Source organism: Borostomias antarcticus (assembly GCF_949987555.1).
Source record: "Borostomias antarcticus genome assembly, chromosome: 12".
Taxonomy (NCBI): Eukaryota; Metazoa; Chordata; class Actinopteri; order Stomiiformes; family Stomiidae; genus Borostomias; species Borostomias antarcticus.
Genome location: NC_140245.1, coordinates 2966094 through 2985566, shown reverse-complemented (window position 1 = coordinate 2985566; position 19473 = coordinate 2966094). Strand labels below are relative to the sequence as shown.

Here is a 19473-nt window from a genome sequence, read left to right as displayed (position 1 = left end):
ACAGGGAACAAATTCAACTGCTTCAATTCCACTAATCATAAGAACACAATTACATGTCATACATATATTTTTTGTTAGTGTCCCAAGCGATTAACTAAAAAGTGGCCCAATTTACCTGATATCACCCTGAGTGTTGAGTTCTGTTGTGTGCTGTGTTCTCCGCTCACACGTGTATGTAATCGCTGTCACTGTGTGGCCAATTTAAAATAAAAAAAGGTCCTGGGATTGTTATAAGTGCAGTCCATGTACCATTTACCAAACAATGTGAAAGTCTCAGCTTGCACCATTGGGGGTAACATAACAGTGAACAATGACAATTGTGCATCATTAGTATCATGTAGTCTATCTATGCCTCTGGCTCTGTCATTTGAGCAATAGGAAACACTTTATGTGCAATTATGCTGTTCATGTCAGCAGATGACTTATGCATTGTGTTGGCCCCCAAAAAGTGCTGTCTGGCCAGAACAATAGCCCAGTGAAGGAGCTTGGCTCTCTATCCAAATAGCCGACGATTATGTTAATGAGGGGGTGTGGACGAGATGGGAAGGGGGAGGGGCGTGATACACAGACAGGTGTCTTGAAGAAACGGGTTATCTTCTGATCTTCAATAAGGGAGTTGGGTTTGAATGGACCATATGATTCTTTATATGAACACGATGTAGGCTTGCATTGTTCATGAAACTTTTTTGAACTTAGCGTAGCCTAGTGAACTCTTAGTTTACGTCGTGCGGTGTCCTTCAAATCAAGGACCTGTTCTGGAGAGAAAAAAACTTCAACGAGACCAACAATTTAATGTTTTTGTTTTATATTAACCTGCACTATTAAGCTAGAAGAATCCTGGTTTTGTCCCCTCAGAAGGATACGCGTTTTTTGTTTGTTTGTTTGTTGTTTTTGCATAAAAACGAAGAAACCCGCCGCTAGCTACCAGCTGCTGCTGTTGAAGGCTGCTTTCGTTTCGGAGTATGGCGCTACGTTTTAATGTTGCCTTCCTAACACCGGTTTTGAATGGATTTCTGGACATCACCTATATCTAAGAGGGACAGTAGCCTACAGCTGCCACCCTTTGTCACCCCCCGAGAACCGCCACTGGACAGTGTCGTTGGGCCTCATAGCAATTAAAGCCTTTGCACATCGGGATTGCTCCGGTGGCTGTAGGGATGAAGTCTCCTGCCTGGGGCGCCAGTCAGCCAGCATGGTTGGCAATGATCTGGGCATTTGGTAAGACTTAAGACTCAAATCTTTGAATAGCACCCACATCACGTTTAGTTTCAGGGTGTGTATTTGCATACCACTGCTTTCTAAGGAGTGATGACAAGTGGCAATAATGGGGGCACTCAGCATCATAGCAATGTGGCAGGGTGACATTCTTACTTTGGAAAAAGGTAACGCGCAGACAAGATATTGTGTTCAAACTTCCTGTTAACATGATGAGTCAGGTCCAGTTGTGTTTATTGAATATTTTTGTAATTACATGCGAGTGAGCCAGTCTGTTCAATTGTGTCAGTGTCGTGTGTGCAATTGTGCAATAGCTATTATTGGCAAACTCCACGATACAGGCAAACGGCAAAGGTAAATGCCGTGAACAGGAAAAGCAAGTAAGGCAGCTCTTAGACACACTGAACCTTATTTTTCCCTCTCTCTCTCCTCTGACTGTAAAATAGGTCACTAAAGAGGGCCATTTTCTGTTGACTAGAAATAAGTGTTTGTGTGTGAGAAAAGTTTGTTTACATTCCTCTGTGTCGTGCACCTGAGGGTCTGGCCTTGTTCTCGTGGGTTTATTGAACAAAATGCCTCTAGAGGTGCCATGTTGTCCTTTATCTGCAGGTAATCATTAACATATGTAAATCAATCATTGACTAGACAAATATCGGGCCATCTCTCATTCTCTCAGGGGCGAATATTCTTCCTTGTTTGTTGTGCTGATTCATTCGACTTTCTCACACCTCACTCACTCAACTCTTATCTTTATTCTCTCTCTCTCTCACACATTCATTTCTTTTCTTTCACACACTCTCTCCATCTTTGTCTCACACACACATACACACACTGACTCTCTATCTCTCGCCCCCTCCCTCTGTCCCAGGGGTCTGTGTGCGGGCTGGCTTCGTGGAGCCCCCTCCCTCCTACTCCATGCGCTCCCTGGCGGAGTCGGAGACGCGGCTGCCCTGCCACTACCAGGTCGAGGGGGAGGAGCAGGTGGTGCAGGTCACCTGGGCAAGGGAGCAACCAGATGGCACCAAGGAACAAATAATCACGGCCCACACTTCCGACGGGCACACAGGTACCGCTGTAGCCTCACTGAACTGGCCTGGGTACTGTGTTATTTCGACCCCACCTCTTTGAATCAGTTGAATGCAGTTATTAAGCCTCCGCCCGGCACAGCCGTGGCCGGATGGCATTATGTTTCCGTGTTGTCCGTCCGTCTGTCCGTCTGTCCCATTCTTGTTAACGCTATATCTCAAGAAAGGCTTGACAGAATTTCTTCAAATTTGACCAGAATGTCCAGTTGGACTCGAGGATGAACTGATTCGATTTTGGTGGTCAAAGGTCAATATCACTTGACTTAAGGTCAAGTTCACAAAACATGCTTAGAACAACCTGACTTTTGGCGGAGGCATACATCCGTGAAGCGGTATTTCTAGTTTTCTTACTGTGGTCTCCACCACACTGACACCCTGGAAAACAATGCCATCTGTTAGAGGAGTCTGGCTTAGGCCACACTATCACGTTACACATATTTGGCTTTGAGTCCTCATTTCCTGGCTATTGTTTCATGAGATCAGCGTGTTTTGACGTGATAGACCCGAGAGGACTGAACCCCTTTGTCTCTCCTCCCTGCCCCCTGTGTGTGCGTGCGTGTGTGTGTCTGGCCAGAATTCGGGCGTTTCTCGGGGAGGGTGAGGTTCGAGAACAGCAGTCCCACCTCCAACTCCGCCCTGCTCCTGCTGGCCACCGAGGAGTCTGACGAGGGAAGGTACACCTGCCGCATCACCACCTTCCCCTCCGGGAACTTCGAGAGGCAGGTCTCGCTCACCGTCTGGAGTGAGTAGCCCTCTTCCTCACGCTGTCGTCCTCCTCTTCCCTAAATCTGATGCTCCTTCAGCTACTGTAATTGCTGTAATCGTCTACGGAATGCCCCGTTGTGAATCCCATAATTAACTGATTGGTTAGAATCAACCCACTAAGGCAAGTCACATCCAATCATGTGGATCCAGGCGTTCTAAACCGTCAAATGTGATGGATGGTGGATCTCCGCTCATAGTTATCTGGGAGTTTTGCTGAAAAACTCCTTATGCTGCAACTTTCCTCCACGTTTCCTCATGAGGAATCCCCGAACTGATATGACTGGACTGGTGAGGTCCGTGCGGGAGAGCACATGCTTTTGCCCATCCAGTTATGTTAAGATCTGATATATGACTGGACTGGTGAAGTCCGTGCAGGAGAGCACATGCTTTCATCCATCCAGTTATGTTAGATCTGAGATTACCTCAAGGATGAGAGGATGGAAGGGTGCTTTGTGTGTGTGTGTGTGTGTGTGTGTGTGTGTGTGTGTGTGTGTGTGTGTGTGTGTGTGTGTGTGTGTGTGTGTGTGTGTGTGTGTGTGTGTGTGTGTGTGTGTGTGTGTGTGTGTGGGGTAACAGGGCTCTAATCTACCCCCCCTCACCCATCTCCTCCCTGGACCTTGTGGTTCTGAGGGAGGACCAGTCCTACCCCCTAACCCTCTACCCCTCCTCCCCCTCCCCCCCCTCCAGCCTCTCCCATCTCCTCCCTGGAGCCCGTGGTCCTGACGGAGGGCCAGTCGTTCCGCGCGGCCGCCTCCTGCCGCGCTGTGGGCCGCCCGCCGCCCCGCCTCTCCTGGGACACCGACCTACCCGGCCAGTCGCACAACCGCAGCTCCGAGGGCGGCGTGGTCTCCTCCCACTTCTCGCTGCATCCGCTGCGCAGCATGAACGGGAAGCGGCTGGACTGCCTGGTCTGGCACCCCGCGCTCGGCCGGCCGCGTCGCATCAGCAACAGCCTGGTGGTGCAGTGTGAGTCCGCGCGTCCACCGTTGAGAGAGAGAGAGAGAGAGAGGTCAGGGGTCAGGGGTCAGAGTTTTTACAGTTCACTTTTCTGGCCCCCGGGGGAGCTGTTTTTTTTGCTTCCCTCTGGGATATGATATGTAGGAGTGGGATCTATGCCCAACCCCTCCCACATTGCTCTCTGTAAAGCGCATTGTGTTGCCTCTGTGTATGAAATGCGCTATACAAATAAAGTTTGATTTGATTCCCTCCGAGAGAGCCACGCTATAGCAGCAGCCCCCCCCACCCCCTGATGAACAAGGACACATGCAGGCGAATGCTTTTTCTTTTTTTCTTGCTAAGGCTATGGTGCTTTTTTTTTTTTTTTTTCTACCAGTAATTCATTATAGCCGAGCACCCACATCCAAAAGGCCATCAAAGGAAGCGCACCTGCTCTGCATTTCAAAGCTATGGATTCAGGGTTAAGGTGTTAGGAAGCTATGCTGAGCAAAGGGACCATAGAATTCAATGCAGTACTGTCCTCGTAAGCATGCTTAGACATAGTCCTGGTCCAGGTTGGTGTACTATTCCAGGGCTATACCCCAGTATATACCGCCCAGCCAGGAACCATTCATTGCGCTATAGACTTTTTTCACTGGGTCTACATTACCGCATCTACACACAATATTATTTTGTTTCTCACTGAAGTCAAGACATTTTTTGACAGACGAAAGCGGCTACAGTTGTAACCCCTACCTTTTTATATAAAAAGCAATTTTTGCACTTAAATATCACATACTGTATCGCCCGATGTCCGCTAGCCTGGCTTCGCAACACTGATCACATGATCTCTCTCCATGATAAACAGCATGTGAGATCACGTGATTAGGGTCATGAAGCCAGGCTAGTGGACACCATAATAGCTGAGTGGATATCAGTGGATATGTGCTATTTCAGTACAAAATGTTGCTTTTTATATAAAAGGTGGGAGGCTACAACTGTAGCCACCTTGGAGAAAAGGCTTTCATCTTTCGAAAAATGTCTTCACTTTGGTGAGTAACGAAATGTTATTGTCTGTAGATGCAGTAATGTAATCCAAGTGTGGTGCAATGAATGGTCCCTGGCAGGGCGGTATACCGGGGTATAGCCCCGAATAGTATACCGACCTGGACCAGGGCTAGCTTAGACACGACCCTATGAACCATACTGTAAGTATATCTTGTCACCTGGTATATTGACGTAACGTGGTATGATGGATATTTCCTCTGCTGTTGTCGTCATCTGTGTGTGCGTTTGCTTTCATCACCAGACCCCCCAGAAGCGACCTTCGCTGGGTACGATGGGAACTGGTTTGTGGGACGAGAGGGAGCTCAGCTCAGCTGTGAGAGTGAAGGATTTCCCAAACCTAAGAACTTCACCTGGACCAGGTACCCCTGTCTCTGACTGGCTGGCTGGCTATTCAGTCAACCATTTTATTTACCAGATGTAATATTATCTGTGTCTAAATTGCTATTGTTGTCTTAAGAGTAGTGCTCCACAAAATACACACACACACAAAACACGACAAAAAAAGTGTGTTAACTGGAGGAGGGTGCCTTTCAATCCTTGGTTCAATTCAGTATAGAATAAAAGCCATGGTGTCCCATTTCAGAATTTTTAAACGGAGAGGTTTTCATATGAAGGAGGGAGCCAGAGAGAGAGAGAAAGAGAGAGAGAGAGACAAAGAGAGAGAGATTGATGGAGGCAGGTAGCAACAGAGGGAGGGAGGGAAAGAGGGAGGGAGGGAGGAAGAGCTGGAGACACATGCTAAGCACTTAATCATAGTGCCTCACTTTAACTATCACTGTAATACACAGTAAAACACAGGGTCTGCACTTAATTAAAGATTGTTCTCGGAGTATTACAATAATGACAGAACACACAATTAACCATTTGCTACTTCAATAGGCAAACAATTCTTGACTGAAGGTGAGTGTCCCGTTTTCAAAGTTGGTCTAAACGGTATATAGCCAACTCACTCTGTTTCTCTCTCTTTATCAATTCTTTTTATTAATTTTTGCACCAATATACAGTAACAAACAAACAATATACAGTGATGTATTTGTGATGACGGGTGAGCTGACACTAGTTGAACAGGAAGGACAACAACATGTCAAGCGTATAAAAAAATATTGACGGTAACAAAAGTGTGAGCCAGAACGCGGTACGTGTTTTGAAACATATTTCTTGTGTCTGGGGTGGTTGGTGTGTCAGGATTATTCTCTGCTCAGTAAGTATCGTTATCAGTCTTCTGTATCCATATCAGCTGCATGATCTCCGGAGCCGATTCCATCATAAAGGCTTTGCTTAGGAGGTGGGGCTGAGAGCAGAAATCTGAGAGGAACCTTTTTGGGGGGTGAGCAGCGGTAAAATGGCCGCCCTAGCCCAGTGAAACTAGGGCAACCTGAGCCCCCCCAGTGGAGTTGAAACTGGCCCTTTCCTTTATGTGGTTGCCGGTGGTTTGGGCGGCTCACCGAGAGACAATGGAGGCTGCATTCACAGACACACTCAGATGCTGAGTGCTGCGTCTCTGGCCAGATCAATGAGCAGTGAGCGAGCAGGTTCTGGAGGCTGAACGCAAATTGCTGTTTTCCCTTCGCAGTGAACGTGAGAGGCGGCGAGCGCGTTTGGACGAAACACCGTTTAGCCGAAGCGACGCCTGCCGGTGTCATGTTGCGTTTTTGGCGTCCAGTGAATTTCATGCAGCTCAAATTAAAAAAAAAAAGAAAAGAAAAGAAAAAAAAAGAGAACTTTTTTTGTTAAAATAATCGAAGTCCTGCTTTTCTCTTGCGAATGTGTCTGATATGGCCTGATGGCTCTGGAGTTGTTCATTTGTGACTGAACTGTAAGACCTCTTGTAACCTGAGTGCTAGTCAGGGTTGAGGTCAGTCCATACCGTTAGGAAATTTGAAATTCAATGTGTATTTTTTTTTGGGGGGGGGGTGGGGGGAGGCGTAGCATTCACTAGGAACCAAATAACACCTCACATTTAAATGTGAAAGAGTGGATGGGTTTAGTAGTAGTAGTAGTAGTTGTAGTTTATTGATCCCTGGGGGAAAGTTGCACAGTTATAGCTTTAAAAGACTACAAAGTAACACAGTCCAGACTGGAATAAAAATTTACAATAGATACAAAATATACAGAAATCCAAATGTATAAGAGCACAAATAAACACGTGTACATCAGTACAGTAGGTAGCTTCCTTAGCATCTAGATTGTGCAAACATGTCTAAGGTGGGCAGGAGTTTGTAAAAAGTAAATGTGTGTGTATATAGACATGCTCCGTCCAAGAAACCCTAGCACCCTCTGAGCGACTGAATGTAAGACTACTTCCTGTGTGGATTAAAATTTGACCCCAAACTTGACGCAGCATTCCTAGGAATTACACCAGAAACCATTTCCTGGATTGTCGGACATTTAGAAATGTCAAAGATTCAAGATGTCTTTATTGCAACAGTACTTCCTCCACACAAGTATAAGGGAGTAGAATGCTTGGGTTCAAACCCCATCAGCTGCAGCCATCCAGTCTACTACAGGGCTTTATATACCTGTGTATCAGCGAGAGCAATCTTTCCTTGTTTTGCTCCCCTGTGAACAGGAGGGGCGGAGCTCTGCCTGAGGGCGTGTCTGTGATTGGTGATAAGCTGCTCTTTGGGCGGGCCCTGGCCATGAATGACAGTGGGGTTTACGAATGTGTGGCTCGCAACAGCGCAGGAGCGGGGAAAGCAGAGTTCACTCTCACCGTGGCAGGTAATGCTAGGCTTGTATTCTCTATAGGGAGTCTAAAGATGTGAACTGGGACTGCCTGTTGTGTTAAATCATTTGATTATCTTTGCTGCCCTCTGGTGTCAATACCTGGGAATGCAGACTGTGCAGAATGCGTGTGTTTGTGCGTGTGGTCATGCCCTATGCTCTCACCCCCTCTGGTTTTGACAGCCGCAGAGAAGAGTGTTCAGGAGACCACCTTCGACAAACTGCTCATCGTCATCGTGGGCGTGGCCGCGGGCGTGCTGGTCCTCATCATGATCCTCATCATCCTGCTGGTCAACAGATACCACCGCCGCAAGAACAGGAAGCTGGCGATGGAGCTCAGCGAGAGGACGTGAGTAGGGCAAGCCTCGCGAGACCAGCCTCCATCTCGCTGGCTCACATCCTGTTTCTCTCGGGAATCACTGCGGATACTCTCCGTGGAGATCCGTTTGTGCCAGGTTGGAAAACGACCTAGCCAATCGGCATTCTATGAGAGAAATACAAATGGCTACGTTGCGGGTGGGTTTAGGTGTGACGACAGTGAGATAAGATAAGAAAACTTTATTGCTCATTCGATTTACCGTACTGTACATGCCATGGAAATTTAGTGGTTGCGGTTACGAGTGGTTGAAGTTTGCGCGTGATAGACAGATGGTTCATCCAATCACCTGCCAAGGATTTTTTACCCTTTTTTGCCACAGTTTCCAACAGATAGTTCCCAAATTACGCAAAGCAGACCATCTGCCGCGTCAGGTTAAAAGTAGGACCGCAGATACAAACTCTCTGACCCTCCCTAAAGCCACGGTTTCAGTTCACAGCTGTGGTGTTTTTCAGAGCTTTCATTGCTTTCCGTCCTTCTTCAGGGAGGAGATGAACACGCTGTCCAGACAGACGTCCCTCCGGAGGCTCAACTCGATCAGCTCAGACCCCAGAGCTCAGGTAACAACCTCCTGCATGCAAAATGAGCTACAACTCCCTCAACTCACAACAGTCTTTTAACGGTCTTTTAACGACTGGGTGCCCGATCCTAAGAGTAGTAGAACATAATGAAAAAGCCTGGGCCAGCTAGGAGGAGCTGGGAGCGCTGGCTTAGGCTTTTTCATATAAACAACCTCTGCATACCATCTGAAGTTACATGACACTGAATTTAAGGTACGACTCTGTGGCGCTTAAGGCACCTGATTTACAATTCATTCGATTCATGTTGCTGTGAATAATTGTGTTCTTCAATCTAACTTTCTCGAACCCTTTCTCCTTTGTGTCTTTACCTCACCCCCAGACCGACGTTACTTTACTGAGAGTGGACAGCAGACTGAAGCACAGCCTTTTGTCTCTGGAGGTAAGACCTCAATAATAATCAAAAAACTGTCAATTGAAAGATTAGGATTTTGCATAGTCTGTGTGATATGGTGTTATGAGAGACACATTATTGATAAGACATGTCAGACAGGTATAACAGTGAAGGTTATCAAAATCCCTTTGTTCCCACACTGGCATGCGTGACGTTGTATATTAATCATTTAGCAGATGCTTTTATCCAAAGCGACTTACAATAATTGCATTTAACATAGGAAGTCAGTGTACTACTACTCGCCAGAACTCACAAGTGCATCTCCTTTCTAAACAAGTGACTAAGAGCATAAGCTAATGATGCACTTGTGAGTTCTGGCAAGTAGTAGCACATTGGCTTTTCCTACGTTAAATGCAGTTATTGTTAGTCGCTTTGGATAAAAGCGTCTGCTAAATGACTGTAATGTAATGTAATGCTGAAGCCAGAGTGCAAGAGCAGCAGAATATAACGGTACCGCAGGTGAACGACGCTGTCCTTGTCGCTTCCTCTAAGGACCGCCCCATCTACCGAGGCAGCCAATCCACGCTGGGCGGGCGGCGGGGGGCGCCGGGGGAGGTCGAGGTGGACTACCTGGGCCGGCCCGTCCTGTACGAGTCCGGCTGGCGCGAGGGCCGCGAGGGCGCCCGCTCCCCTGCCGACGTGGACAGGGAGAAGGAGGAGCGTAGACGGAGGGTGGAGTCCTACCTGAAGAGCAGTAACATGTCTCTGGTGGGTGTGGCGCCGCCGTCGGTCGTGCTCCTGAAACGCCGTCAGCCGTCGGGGGGGGGGAGAGGGTTTTGAACGTAGGCAGAGGACATGTCATTACCAGATGAGACAAATATGGACATGTTTCCGTCACCCTCCCTTAATTCCATTCTGGACCAGAACCCCTCTGGGTCCATGACTGTGGGGCAGAGCGGGTCGTCCGATGACCGCAGGGTCGGCGGTTCGAATCCCGGCTCCTCCTGTCCACGTGTCGAAGTGTCCTTGGGCAAAGACACTGAACCCTAAATTACTCCCAATGAGCAGGCTGGCACCTTGCATGGCAGCTGCCGCCATTGGTGTGTGAATGTGTGAATGAGAGGCCATTGTAAAGTGCTTTGGATGAAAGTGCTATTTAAGAACAGTCCATTTACCATGACTAGATTTTACCTGTGGAACCTCAGGGGAACCAGCCCCAATAATACACTACTGCGCTATAACCCTCTCTCTCTCCCTCTCTCTCTCTCTCTCTTCCTCTCTCTCTCTCTCTCCCTCTCTCTCTCTCTGTCTCTCTCTCTCTCAGGACTCCGGCCTGCCCTCCTCCCTCATCCCCAACAAGCCTCAGCAGGACGGCAGCGCCAGCCCCAGAGACCAGGACCTCCCCCCTCTGCCCGGGGACCAGGGGCGCGGCCCGGAGCAGGAGCAGGAGGAGGAGGACTGGGGCCCTCGCCTGAGTCACGTCCTGCCGGAGGCGGACGAGGTCGACTGCTCCTACCAGATCTCCGAGGCACTCACCAACCACTTCCACTACAGCAACGGCTTCCTGCGGCCCAAACCGCACGCCAACGCCATCATCCTGCACCCCCGGGGGCAGATCATATAGACCCATCACCCTGCACCCCCGGGGGCAGGTCATAGAGACCCATCACCCTGCACCCCCGGGGGCAGGTCATATAGACCCATCACCCCTGGGGGCAGATCATAGAGACCCATCACCCTGCACCCCCGGGGGCAGGTCATATAGACCCATCACCCCTGGGGGCAGATCATAGAGACCCATCACCCTGCACGCCTGGGGGCAGATCATATAGACCCATCACCCTGCGCCCCCGGGGGCAGGTCATATAGACCCATCACCCTGCACCCCCGGGGGCAGGTCATAGAGACCCATCACCCTGCACCCCCGGGGGCAGGTCATATAGACCCATCACCCCCGGGGGCAGGTCATATAGACCCATCACCCTGCACCCCCGGGGGCAGGTCATATAGACCCATCACCCTGCACCCCCGGGGGCAGGTCATAGAGACCCAAGCAGCCGCCCGGGACCTTTCATGCCGTGGGTATGGTTACCGCCCCCTTTCTGGGTGAACAACTTCTGAATCTGAACGGCGCCAAGTCCCCGCCCCGGCCCCGCCTCGTTTTCACCCAAAAAGGAGGGGTGCTCGTATCGCGTACTTCTATTTACTACCATTTGATGACACGGTGCTCTGGTCTATAGGGTGTGTGAGAGTGTGTGTGTGTGCGTGTGCGAATGAGTGTGTGTGTACGTAGGTCCCCTGCTCTACCTCAGGGGCCTCTTACTCAGTGAACTGGACTTTCTGAGGAACAGCGTGAGTTGGAGAGCAATCTGCAACCACATCGCTCTGTAACTTTGCCGTCTTGGTTAATGTTTTGTCAATGTCAACACTAAAGTCTAATAATGGACCACGCCGGACCACAACGCCAAAATGAGACTGGACTTGACTGTATTTAAGGGTTGCTTTTTCACAATGGGTACATTTTCTATGGGAATTATTATTGGTTTGATGCATTAATTGTTTTTGTCTGTAACCTTATCAGACTTCCCCCCTACACTGAGAGCAGGCTTGGATGTAGAGTTTATTCAGCCACGTATACGTTTACATGACGGCCATGTCCCCATCTCCAAAGGCAGGTTTTCATGAACAGTAGTAGCATGCCTTGCCCGACAGCCAGCCCTTCGCTAACCTTCATCTAGCTACGTGGGATTTAGAAATTACATTTTGGGTTCTTACCGTAGGGAGGAACTCCCCAAGTTAATTGAAGTGTTCAGGTACCCATGGCACTCCGTGTACCCACTCTGACCTGCATCCGCACATAATCGTGTAAGCGCTAGTCAGATGTGCTTATCCCAAGCTGTCGGCTGAGAAGCATTCGTAGTCCTGATGTGATCGTTAAAGCTGCAATAACTGATCCCCCCCACACACACGTTTTGTCAAAATGTATTAAAACCACCTGATATCAGACTGTTTCCTTGAGCCATAACGTCCTAATAGCGTCCTACTTCAATGACTCACTTCTACCGGTCGCCACATCTTGTTAGTCCAGCATTTCTGCCTGTGTTGTCAAATTACTGCCTATAACTTTGCTCCACCCCTTTTCTTTAAATGTACATATTATACATATATTACACGTTAAGGCCTTCCGTTTGTAAACAAGTCTCTCACTGCCATCTAGCGGTAGGGAACTTGCCGCTTTAATGTTATTTTCTGGTGTATTTACACAAAAATCCAATATGACACTGTCGACTTGATTTATTCATAAAAAGTGTATTCATGATAAAAACGAAGCCATCCTTCCTCTCATTTTCTTGTGTTTGAGGATGACAAAAACAAGATCTACCTAGTCCACGTAATAGTACTACCTTATAGCATCTATGTGGGAGGTATCCACTTGTCACATTTGTAGCAGGGCATTTTATTCTCCATAGTCTAGATACGAGGAGATTGTGTAACTTCCTATGGCTGTATGCCCTGACATGATTCGCTCTCCATAACAAGAGAGTAGGTATCTGAGGTTGGATGTCTCATTATGCTGGCTTCTCTTAGAATACTCTAGAACGGTTAAGACGACCACGCAGAGATTAAAACTGAAAGGTCATCTCTACGACGACGGCCACGAGGGGGTCTGCTGGGGCCCCACCAGGTGCATGTGATTCTTCTGATGCGTGCGCAGGTTGCTCCTCTGGTTGAAGCTCCTCCCACAGACGTCGCACGTGTACGGCTTCTCTCCCGTGTGGATCCTCTGGTGGATCTGCAGGTGGCTGAGGCGGTCGAAGCTCTTCCCGCAAAACCCGCAGTCGAACCACTTCTCCTTCCCGCAGGCTTTCATGGCCTTGGTGGCGGCCATGTTGTGTCCAGGAGGACCAGGCAGTGACAATCTGTTGTTGCTGACCAATATGCTGGAGTGTCCTGCAATCTCGTTAAATGTTGGCGGTTTTTCCGACGGTAGTCGGACAGTCCCGTTAGTCATGACCTTCCTCCTCTCCAAGCTCACAGTCTGCCCTCTGGGCTGTCCTGGCTGTGCCTGAGCAAAAGCACCTTGGGTCCTTCTCTGTACATTCAAATCCGACTCTTCCCTCCCGAACATGTCTATGCACACGGTTTCCGACGTCGGACGTCCGTCGATACTTTCCAAGGCATTTTGAATGAGCTCCATTTCTTGATCTAGGTATTTCAGACCTGGGTTTTGCTGTACGGCGTAGTAGCATTCGGAATCCATGTCGGCATCGCTGTCCCTCTCTGAGACAGGCGACCACCCGCGGCTTTCTGCTTCCTCGTGGCCCTGAACAGACACCTGATGACCCGGTCCCTCGGCGGTCGGCCTACAAGGCTCACTCCCCGGCTGAGGAAGAATCTGGACGTCGTCGTCCTCTTCCTCGGGCTCCGTTTTGACCGGCTGTAGGTCGACGCCATCGATCTTGGGTTGCTGCGTCGCGATGGTCCTGAAGCCCCCCTGAGAAGCGGCAGGTACCAGCGGCGTCGTGTCCTTCAGGTGCGCGTCTGCGGGCGCGCTCACTCTCTCTCTGGTGTTTGGCGTAAGCGAAGAAGGCCCTTTGCCCGAATCCTCACCAGAACCACTGGTCCCTGTGAGGAGAGGTTGATAATGAAACAAAATGCATATACAAACACTTCTTACATCCTACAATGTTCATTTGGGTTATGAACAGACGCTGCAAATTCTGTTATCTGAAGTCTACTTCAGTGTAGGCTACCTGACAAAATTCCTTAAATGTGGGTACATCAATAGTGTGACATGACATATAACGTTATGCCTATGAACTGTGTCCCTCGTTTAAAACAGCTCCTCTAAAGTAGCCTACTGACCTGAGTGTTGACAGTTGTCTTGGCACCATATGCTTGACTCACATGTGACCCTGCCCTACTCTACTCACTCAGCTCTACTCACTCAGCCCTACTCTACTCACTCAGCCCTACTCACTCAGCCCTACTCTACTCACTCAGCCCTACTCTACTCTACTCACTTAGCCCTACTCTACTCACTCAGCCCTACTCTACCCACCCAGCCATATTCTACTCTTACCCCAGCCCTATTCTACTCTACCCATCCAGCCATATTCTACTCTACTCACCCAGCCATACTTTACTCACCCAATCCTATTCTCGTGGACGAAGAAGGAGGAGGAAGAGGAGGAAGGCATGTCTCTCTCGCACTGGAAACCAGCGACTTCCCCGTGGACTTCCCCCGTTCGTTCCGACATAGTTTTCTTTTCAGAGCTGCTACTTCGTTTTCCCTTCGGCATATTTCCAACCGTAACAAGGCGAACTCGTCCTCGAACACTTGACTTATTTCTGCCACTGCCGCTTTAGCTAGTACGTCCATTACTGACGCTAATTTGCTTTGAAAAGTAAGACCATTTCTATATTGTACAATATTGTCTTGGAACATCATCTTACCTAGTTGGGAAAACCTTCTGTTGCAATGAACCTAAAGTTTGAAATGACACTAATAAAGGCAGTAAACGAAGTATTTAGCAGTATCCTATTATTATGAACACTAGCTACACTAGCTTCCTCCCTTCCTCATAACCCGACTGGGAGGAGCGCGAGGTCACATGACAAAACAGGATGTACAGTGTCCATATTAGGACATTTCACCACCAGGGGTGAAACCTGAAAATTCCCCGACATCTGGAATTCTGTACGATTCTTGGGAAGTTTTCAGAGGCCTGTATGTGGGAATCGTCACGACATGTAAAATATGTATTAAGACACGACCATAGAATATACTTGAACTCGAATTTATTTGCCACAGATGTATATAACCCATTAACATACAGAAATAAATTGGTGTGTAAAAAAGGGTTTATTGACAGGTTTTCAACATGGATTCTCATTTTTATTAATTCTGCAAGGGATACAAAAGTTCATTGTTACATTTTTGTTATTTCCTTTAAGCAGTTTCAGAGTTTTTCTGCATCAACAGCACATCAGAATGGGAAAATGTCTCACCTTTACAGCATCTTTTCACAAAATTCCCATTGATAAATTAAGTTCAAGGGAAAATCCTCTGACTGCTGAGGAACATTCTCAGAGCTTTGCCACCATGTCTGTACCACAAAAAGTAATAATATACTTGTTTGGTTCAAGCTGTTGACATTATTCTTGGAATACTACATAGAATATCCCTATTCTTCACAAATAGTCAGTCAGGCTTGAGTCCCACCAAATTCCATCTCACAAAAAAAGTCTAAGACAGAGTCCTACCAACTAACTAAAGATCCCCTATTAATGCCCATTATTTAAAACATTAAAATGCTTTTATTGGCGGGGAGGGGGAAGAGGGGGGGGTATACAGTACTAATAGATATTGAATTGTTTTATTTGAAACACCTGGTCTGGGACATCATTAGACTGGCGTGTGTGTCCTCGGCGTAGGCCGGGAGCATGGGCCTGTGTAGAGACACGCCGCCCTGCTCGGCGTGAGTCCTCTGGTGCGACTTGAGGCTGGAGCGCTGGGTGAAGCACTTCCCGCACTGCGTGCACTCGAAGGGCTTCTCGCCGCTGTGGACCACGGCGTGGCGGATGAGGTTGCACTGCTTGGTGAAGCTGCGGCCGCACTGGACGCAGCTGAACGGCTTCTCGCCCGTGTGGCTGCGCAGGTGCTCCTTCAGCTGGCTGAAGCGCATGAAGCTCTTCCCGCAGAAGGTGCAGCTGAACCGCCGCTCGCCGACGCCGGAGCGCCACGGCGTCCGGATCCTCCGCGCCATGTTGAAGCCGCTGCGGCCGTAGCCCGAGAAGGCGGAGGCGGCGGCGGCCAGGTTGGACCCCGCCGCCACCGCCGCCGCGGTCACGCCCTCGCCCCCTCTCTCCGGGGCGTGCGAGGCCCTGTACTGCTGCTGCACAATCATGCCGTTCTCATCGATGAGGTTCACCCCCTCGCCGCCCTCCCCCTCCTCCGGTAGGTGCACCTCGTGTTGTCTTAGCTCCTCGCCCGAAGCCCGGTTCTGTCTCTTCATATGCACCGCTGCCCGGGCCATTTTGGCGTGCCGCTTCCCTTTCAAGTGGAGCGAGGGCCCGGGGTCGCCGGTCATCGAGGGAACGGACAGCATCCCGCTGTGAGAGGGGAAAATGGAGAGACTTTGCTGGTACTGATCTGCGCCGAACGAGAAATCCGAATCGCCCGGTTCGGTTTCGGGATTGGAGGACCAGAGGTGTCTGTCGGCGTCCTCCATGACGTACTGGCCCGAGCCTATCAGGTGCGCGTCTACATCCTGCTCCTCCCCCTCCCCCTCGTCCTTCACCGCGCGCTGGTGCGCGCCGCCGCCGTTGTTGTTGTTGTTGACGCCCGGCCCGCGCTGATCGCCGAACGGCTCCAGGTGTTCCGTCGGAGGGAGCGGCGCGTCCAGTTCCCCGGGGCCGGTGGCGACGGAGCGGTAGAGATCCACGGAGTCGTCCTCCGTCTGCAGCTGCTCGTCACGACGACGCTGCTCAGAAGACGCCGCCGCCGCCGCCTGCGCCGCCTTGGCGTGAGACTCTGGATAAACACAGCGGTGCTCAGTCAACCACGCCATGTTTGTGTGTGTGTGTGTGTAGTGTCTTACCTTGAGTGAGTGTACCGGAGTGAAGGTGTGTGTGTGTGTGTGTGTGACGCTGCTACCTATATCCATAAATAGCTTTGATCTCCCTGCTGGGACTACATTATGTGAATGTGATCTTGCACTGTGTTGTGTGACTCTTGCTACTGTTGGATTTTGATATTGATTTGTATCTTTGATTGAAAATCCAATCAAGAAATTGAAATGTGTGTGTGTGTGTGTATGGTGTCTTAATACATTACATTACAGTCATTTAGCAGACACTTTTATCCAAAGCGACTAACAATAATTGCATTTAACGTAGGAAAAGCCAAACTACTACTCACAAGTGCATCTTCTTTCTAAAACAAGTGACTAAGAGCATAATATAGTGCTGAAGGCAAAGTGCAAGAATAGCAATCTAAAGTACAGTGCAATACAATACAATACAATACGTCTTACCCTGACTGAGTCTACCTGAGTGAAGGTGTGTGTGTGTGTGTGTGTGTGTGTGTGTGTGTGTGTGTGTGTGTGTTCAACAAATGTGTTTATACCCACCCACTCTACTGATCTTGAGCTTCTCCAGTGGGTCTGTTTTCCAGGCTTCGTCCTCGTCAATCAGTATAGTTTCAGACTCTGCACCCGGCCCCACATCACCAGGCTGTGGAGACAACTGGGTTATACAGGTAGCATAGCCGGACCAGGGTATAACACAACATGCAATACTGACAGAATTATTCATTAATGAAAAAAAAAAAAAAACTAATTAAATTGATAGTAGTGAGACACGTGACCAGGCTAGTACCTGGGCGGACTGGAGTTGAATGTCGTCAACCGCATCCACACTCCTCCAGACATTCCTCCCTTTGTTCAAAACTACCTTCACTGGATATGGTGGACCTCTGTCTGTTGCCATGGATGGGGGTATACATGGAGGGAAGGGGGATAAAATGTTATAGTCAAATATGGGGTAAATACTTTGACATAATAACAATAATTGTGCACGCAGCTAACTTGGCCAACCCCTACTAGCTGGCTGCCTAAACACCGAGTCCACTTAGCTAGCTAGTAGCCTACAGTAGCCTAGTAGTAGCAGACTAGAGCCTTGACCTTTCCTCCTAACCAGTCCGCGGGTCCTCCTCAGCTCGCCCTCCATCATTTGATACTTTTTTTTCAAGACATCGATATCTCGCTGGCTTTGTGTTATTTCCAAACGTAAAACAGCACAGCTATCATCGACCCGTCGGTTTATTTCTGCTACTGCAGCTTTCGCCAATATCTCCATGACAGAAGTCAACTGCGTCTGGAAACTGCAGTTAGACATCGTGCCTAAAACGATTGAATCCCCTGTAAGGTGTAAACGTTTGTTACTTGGATTGCGTATTCTAACAATTTCCTAATCAATTCCCGCAATGAACTACAATTGTTCAAATATCAATAAATTGCTGTTGATCGTTTCTCTTCTGATGTGTGCCCGTTCCCCTTTCCGTTCGCCTAGTGACGTCAGATACCGTAATGTTTGTACAAGTCGCTCCGTTTTTATTTATTTATTCGTGACCTCGCTTGTGTCAGGCGTCAACAAGGTCAATTGATGGTTCTCTAATTAAGCATTAGAAATCTTTCAGTGCTGTGATGGTAGAAGTACATTCTGTAGCAGCCGGCAACTCTCTTTCAGTTCAGAATAAAAGCATCACAATGTTTGCCAGTAAATCAATAGCTAGAGTCAGTGAAACAAGCAAACATGTATACTGAAAACTAATGATGGTTTTGGCTCACATAAGATGCTTTGTCTTGAAGAGTTAAATTGGAATGAAATAGAAGCACAATTCTAAATAGAATTGACCTCATGGATCTGAAGTACAACGCACTTGGTTCTAATCACACCATCATGAATCATGCCAGTCATTGAGTCACTGAAACACAAATAAAAGTAGAGATCATCCACAGCCATGCATTGTGTCAAATCAAATGTGTCAAAGATAAGCAGATAGTCATGTAGAGGCAAATGTAATCTATTGATTTGCCTTTTCTCACCAGAGGCGGAGATATGTGGCACATACAGAAAGACAAGTGTGTGTGTGAGTGAGAGAGAGAAAGAGAGAGAGAGACTCAGGAAGTCAACAGGGGAAGTTTAGTGGTTTCTTGCGTCACGTTCGCTGCTAACGCTTGTGCCGGTGCACCGAAGGTAGGAACAAGTCTTTCTTTAAAACCCTTTCTTATTATTATTCTAACCTCTCAAGCCTCTCCGAAACCCTGCCAGAGAACGGGCGATTGTGGGTAAGGGATGATGTACCAGAGGTCAGAGTGATGGAGAGGTGGGGTCAAGCTCACAGGGACTTTCTGTTCCACCCCAAGCGTACAAAACGCTCGACTTCCGATAGACAGAGAGAGAGGGAGAGAGAGAGAGAGGGCCGCAATGGCCGTGACAGGTTGAGAGACGGGGAGGAGGAGAACTAGGACCCTTATCTGCAACAAAGGCCTGTAAGATTCAAGGTTCTAGTAATGGCGTCCTTCAGGGTTCACTGATATGGCGTGATTGAGTCGTAGAGTCCCCGGTCCGCCATGCTGAGTATGACACTGGGACGACTGGGAGTTACGGGTGTGGCCTGTTTATCAAAAAATAAGAGAGCGTTCAGGGGAAGTGGGGAGAGAGAGAGAGAGAGAGCGAGGGAAAGAGATAATGTGTTGCACCTTATCAAGTATGTGTTGGGGTGATGTGTTACGATATGGCTGGATATGTTCTGTTGGCACCTATAGCAGCCTATATGGTTTCACCTGTTTTTTGCTCACAGGGAGCCCCAATTGCGACACAGGA

The 19473-nt window shown here is 48.7% G+C and overlaps 3 protein-coding genes across 3 annotated transcripts; 1 reads left to right on the top strand and 2 right to left on the bottom strand.

The window, feature by feature from the left end:
* The first annotated feature begins 652 nt into the window (after positions 1-652).
* nectin4b (nectin cell adhesion molecule 4b) lies at positions 653-12246 on the top strand. The gene is made up of 11 exons (XM_084446935.1): positions 653-1218; positions 2084-2281; positions 2875-3042; positions 3753-4031; positions 5311-5428; positions 7639-7790; positions 7977-8142; positions 8654-8729; positions 9070-9129; positions 9634-9849; positions 10406-12246. Exons 1-11 carry the CDS (start codon positions 1158-1160, stop codon positions 10703-10705), a joined length of 1794 nt encoding a protein of 597 aa, XP_084303061.1. The 5' UTR covers positions 653-1157; the 3' UTR covers positions 10706-12246.
* A 397-nt stretch (positions 12247-12643) lies between these two features.
* LOC311315987 (uncharacterized protein) lies at positions 12644-14646 on the bottom strand. Its single transcript, XM_084446725.1, has 2 exons — positions 14233-14646; positions 12644-13700 (listed from the first exon to the last, which is right to left on the bottom strand). Exons 1-2 carry the CDS (start codon positions 14382-14384, stop codon positions 12725-12727), a joined length of 1128 nt encoding a protein of 375 aa, XP_084302851.1. The 5' UTR covers positions 14385-14646; the 3' UTR covers positions 12644-12724.
* A 295-nt stretch (positions 14647-14941) lies between these two features.
* Positions 14942-18139, bottom strand: LOC311315986 (uncharacterized protein). The gene is made up of 4 exons (XM_084446724.1): positions 17769-18139; positions 17464-17564; positions 17217-17319; positions 14942-16618 (listed from the first exon to the last, which is right to left on the bottom strand). The coding sequence occupies exons 1-4, from the start codon at positions 17980-17982 to the stop codon at positions 15462-15464; spliced, it is 1575 nt and encodes a 524-aa protein (XP_084302850.1). The 5' UTR covers positions 17983-18139; the 3' UTR covers positions 14942-15461.
* Between the last annotated feature and the right edge of the window lie 1334 nt (positions 18140-19473).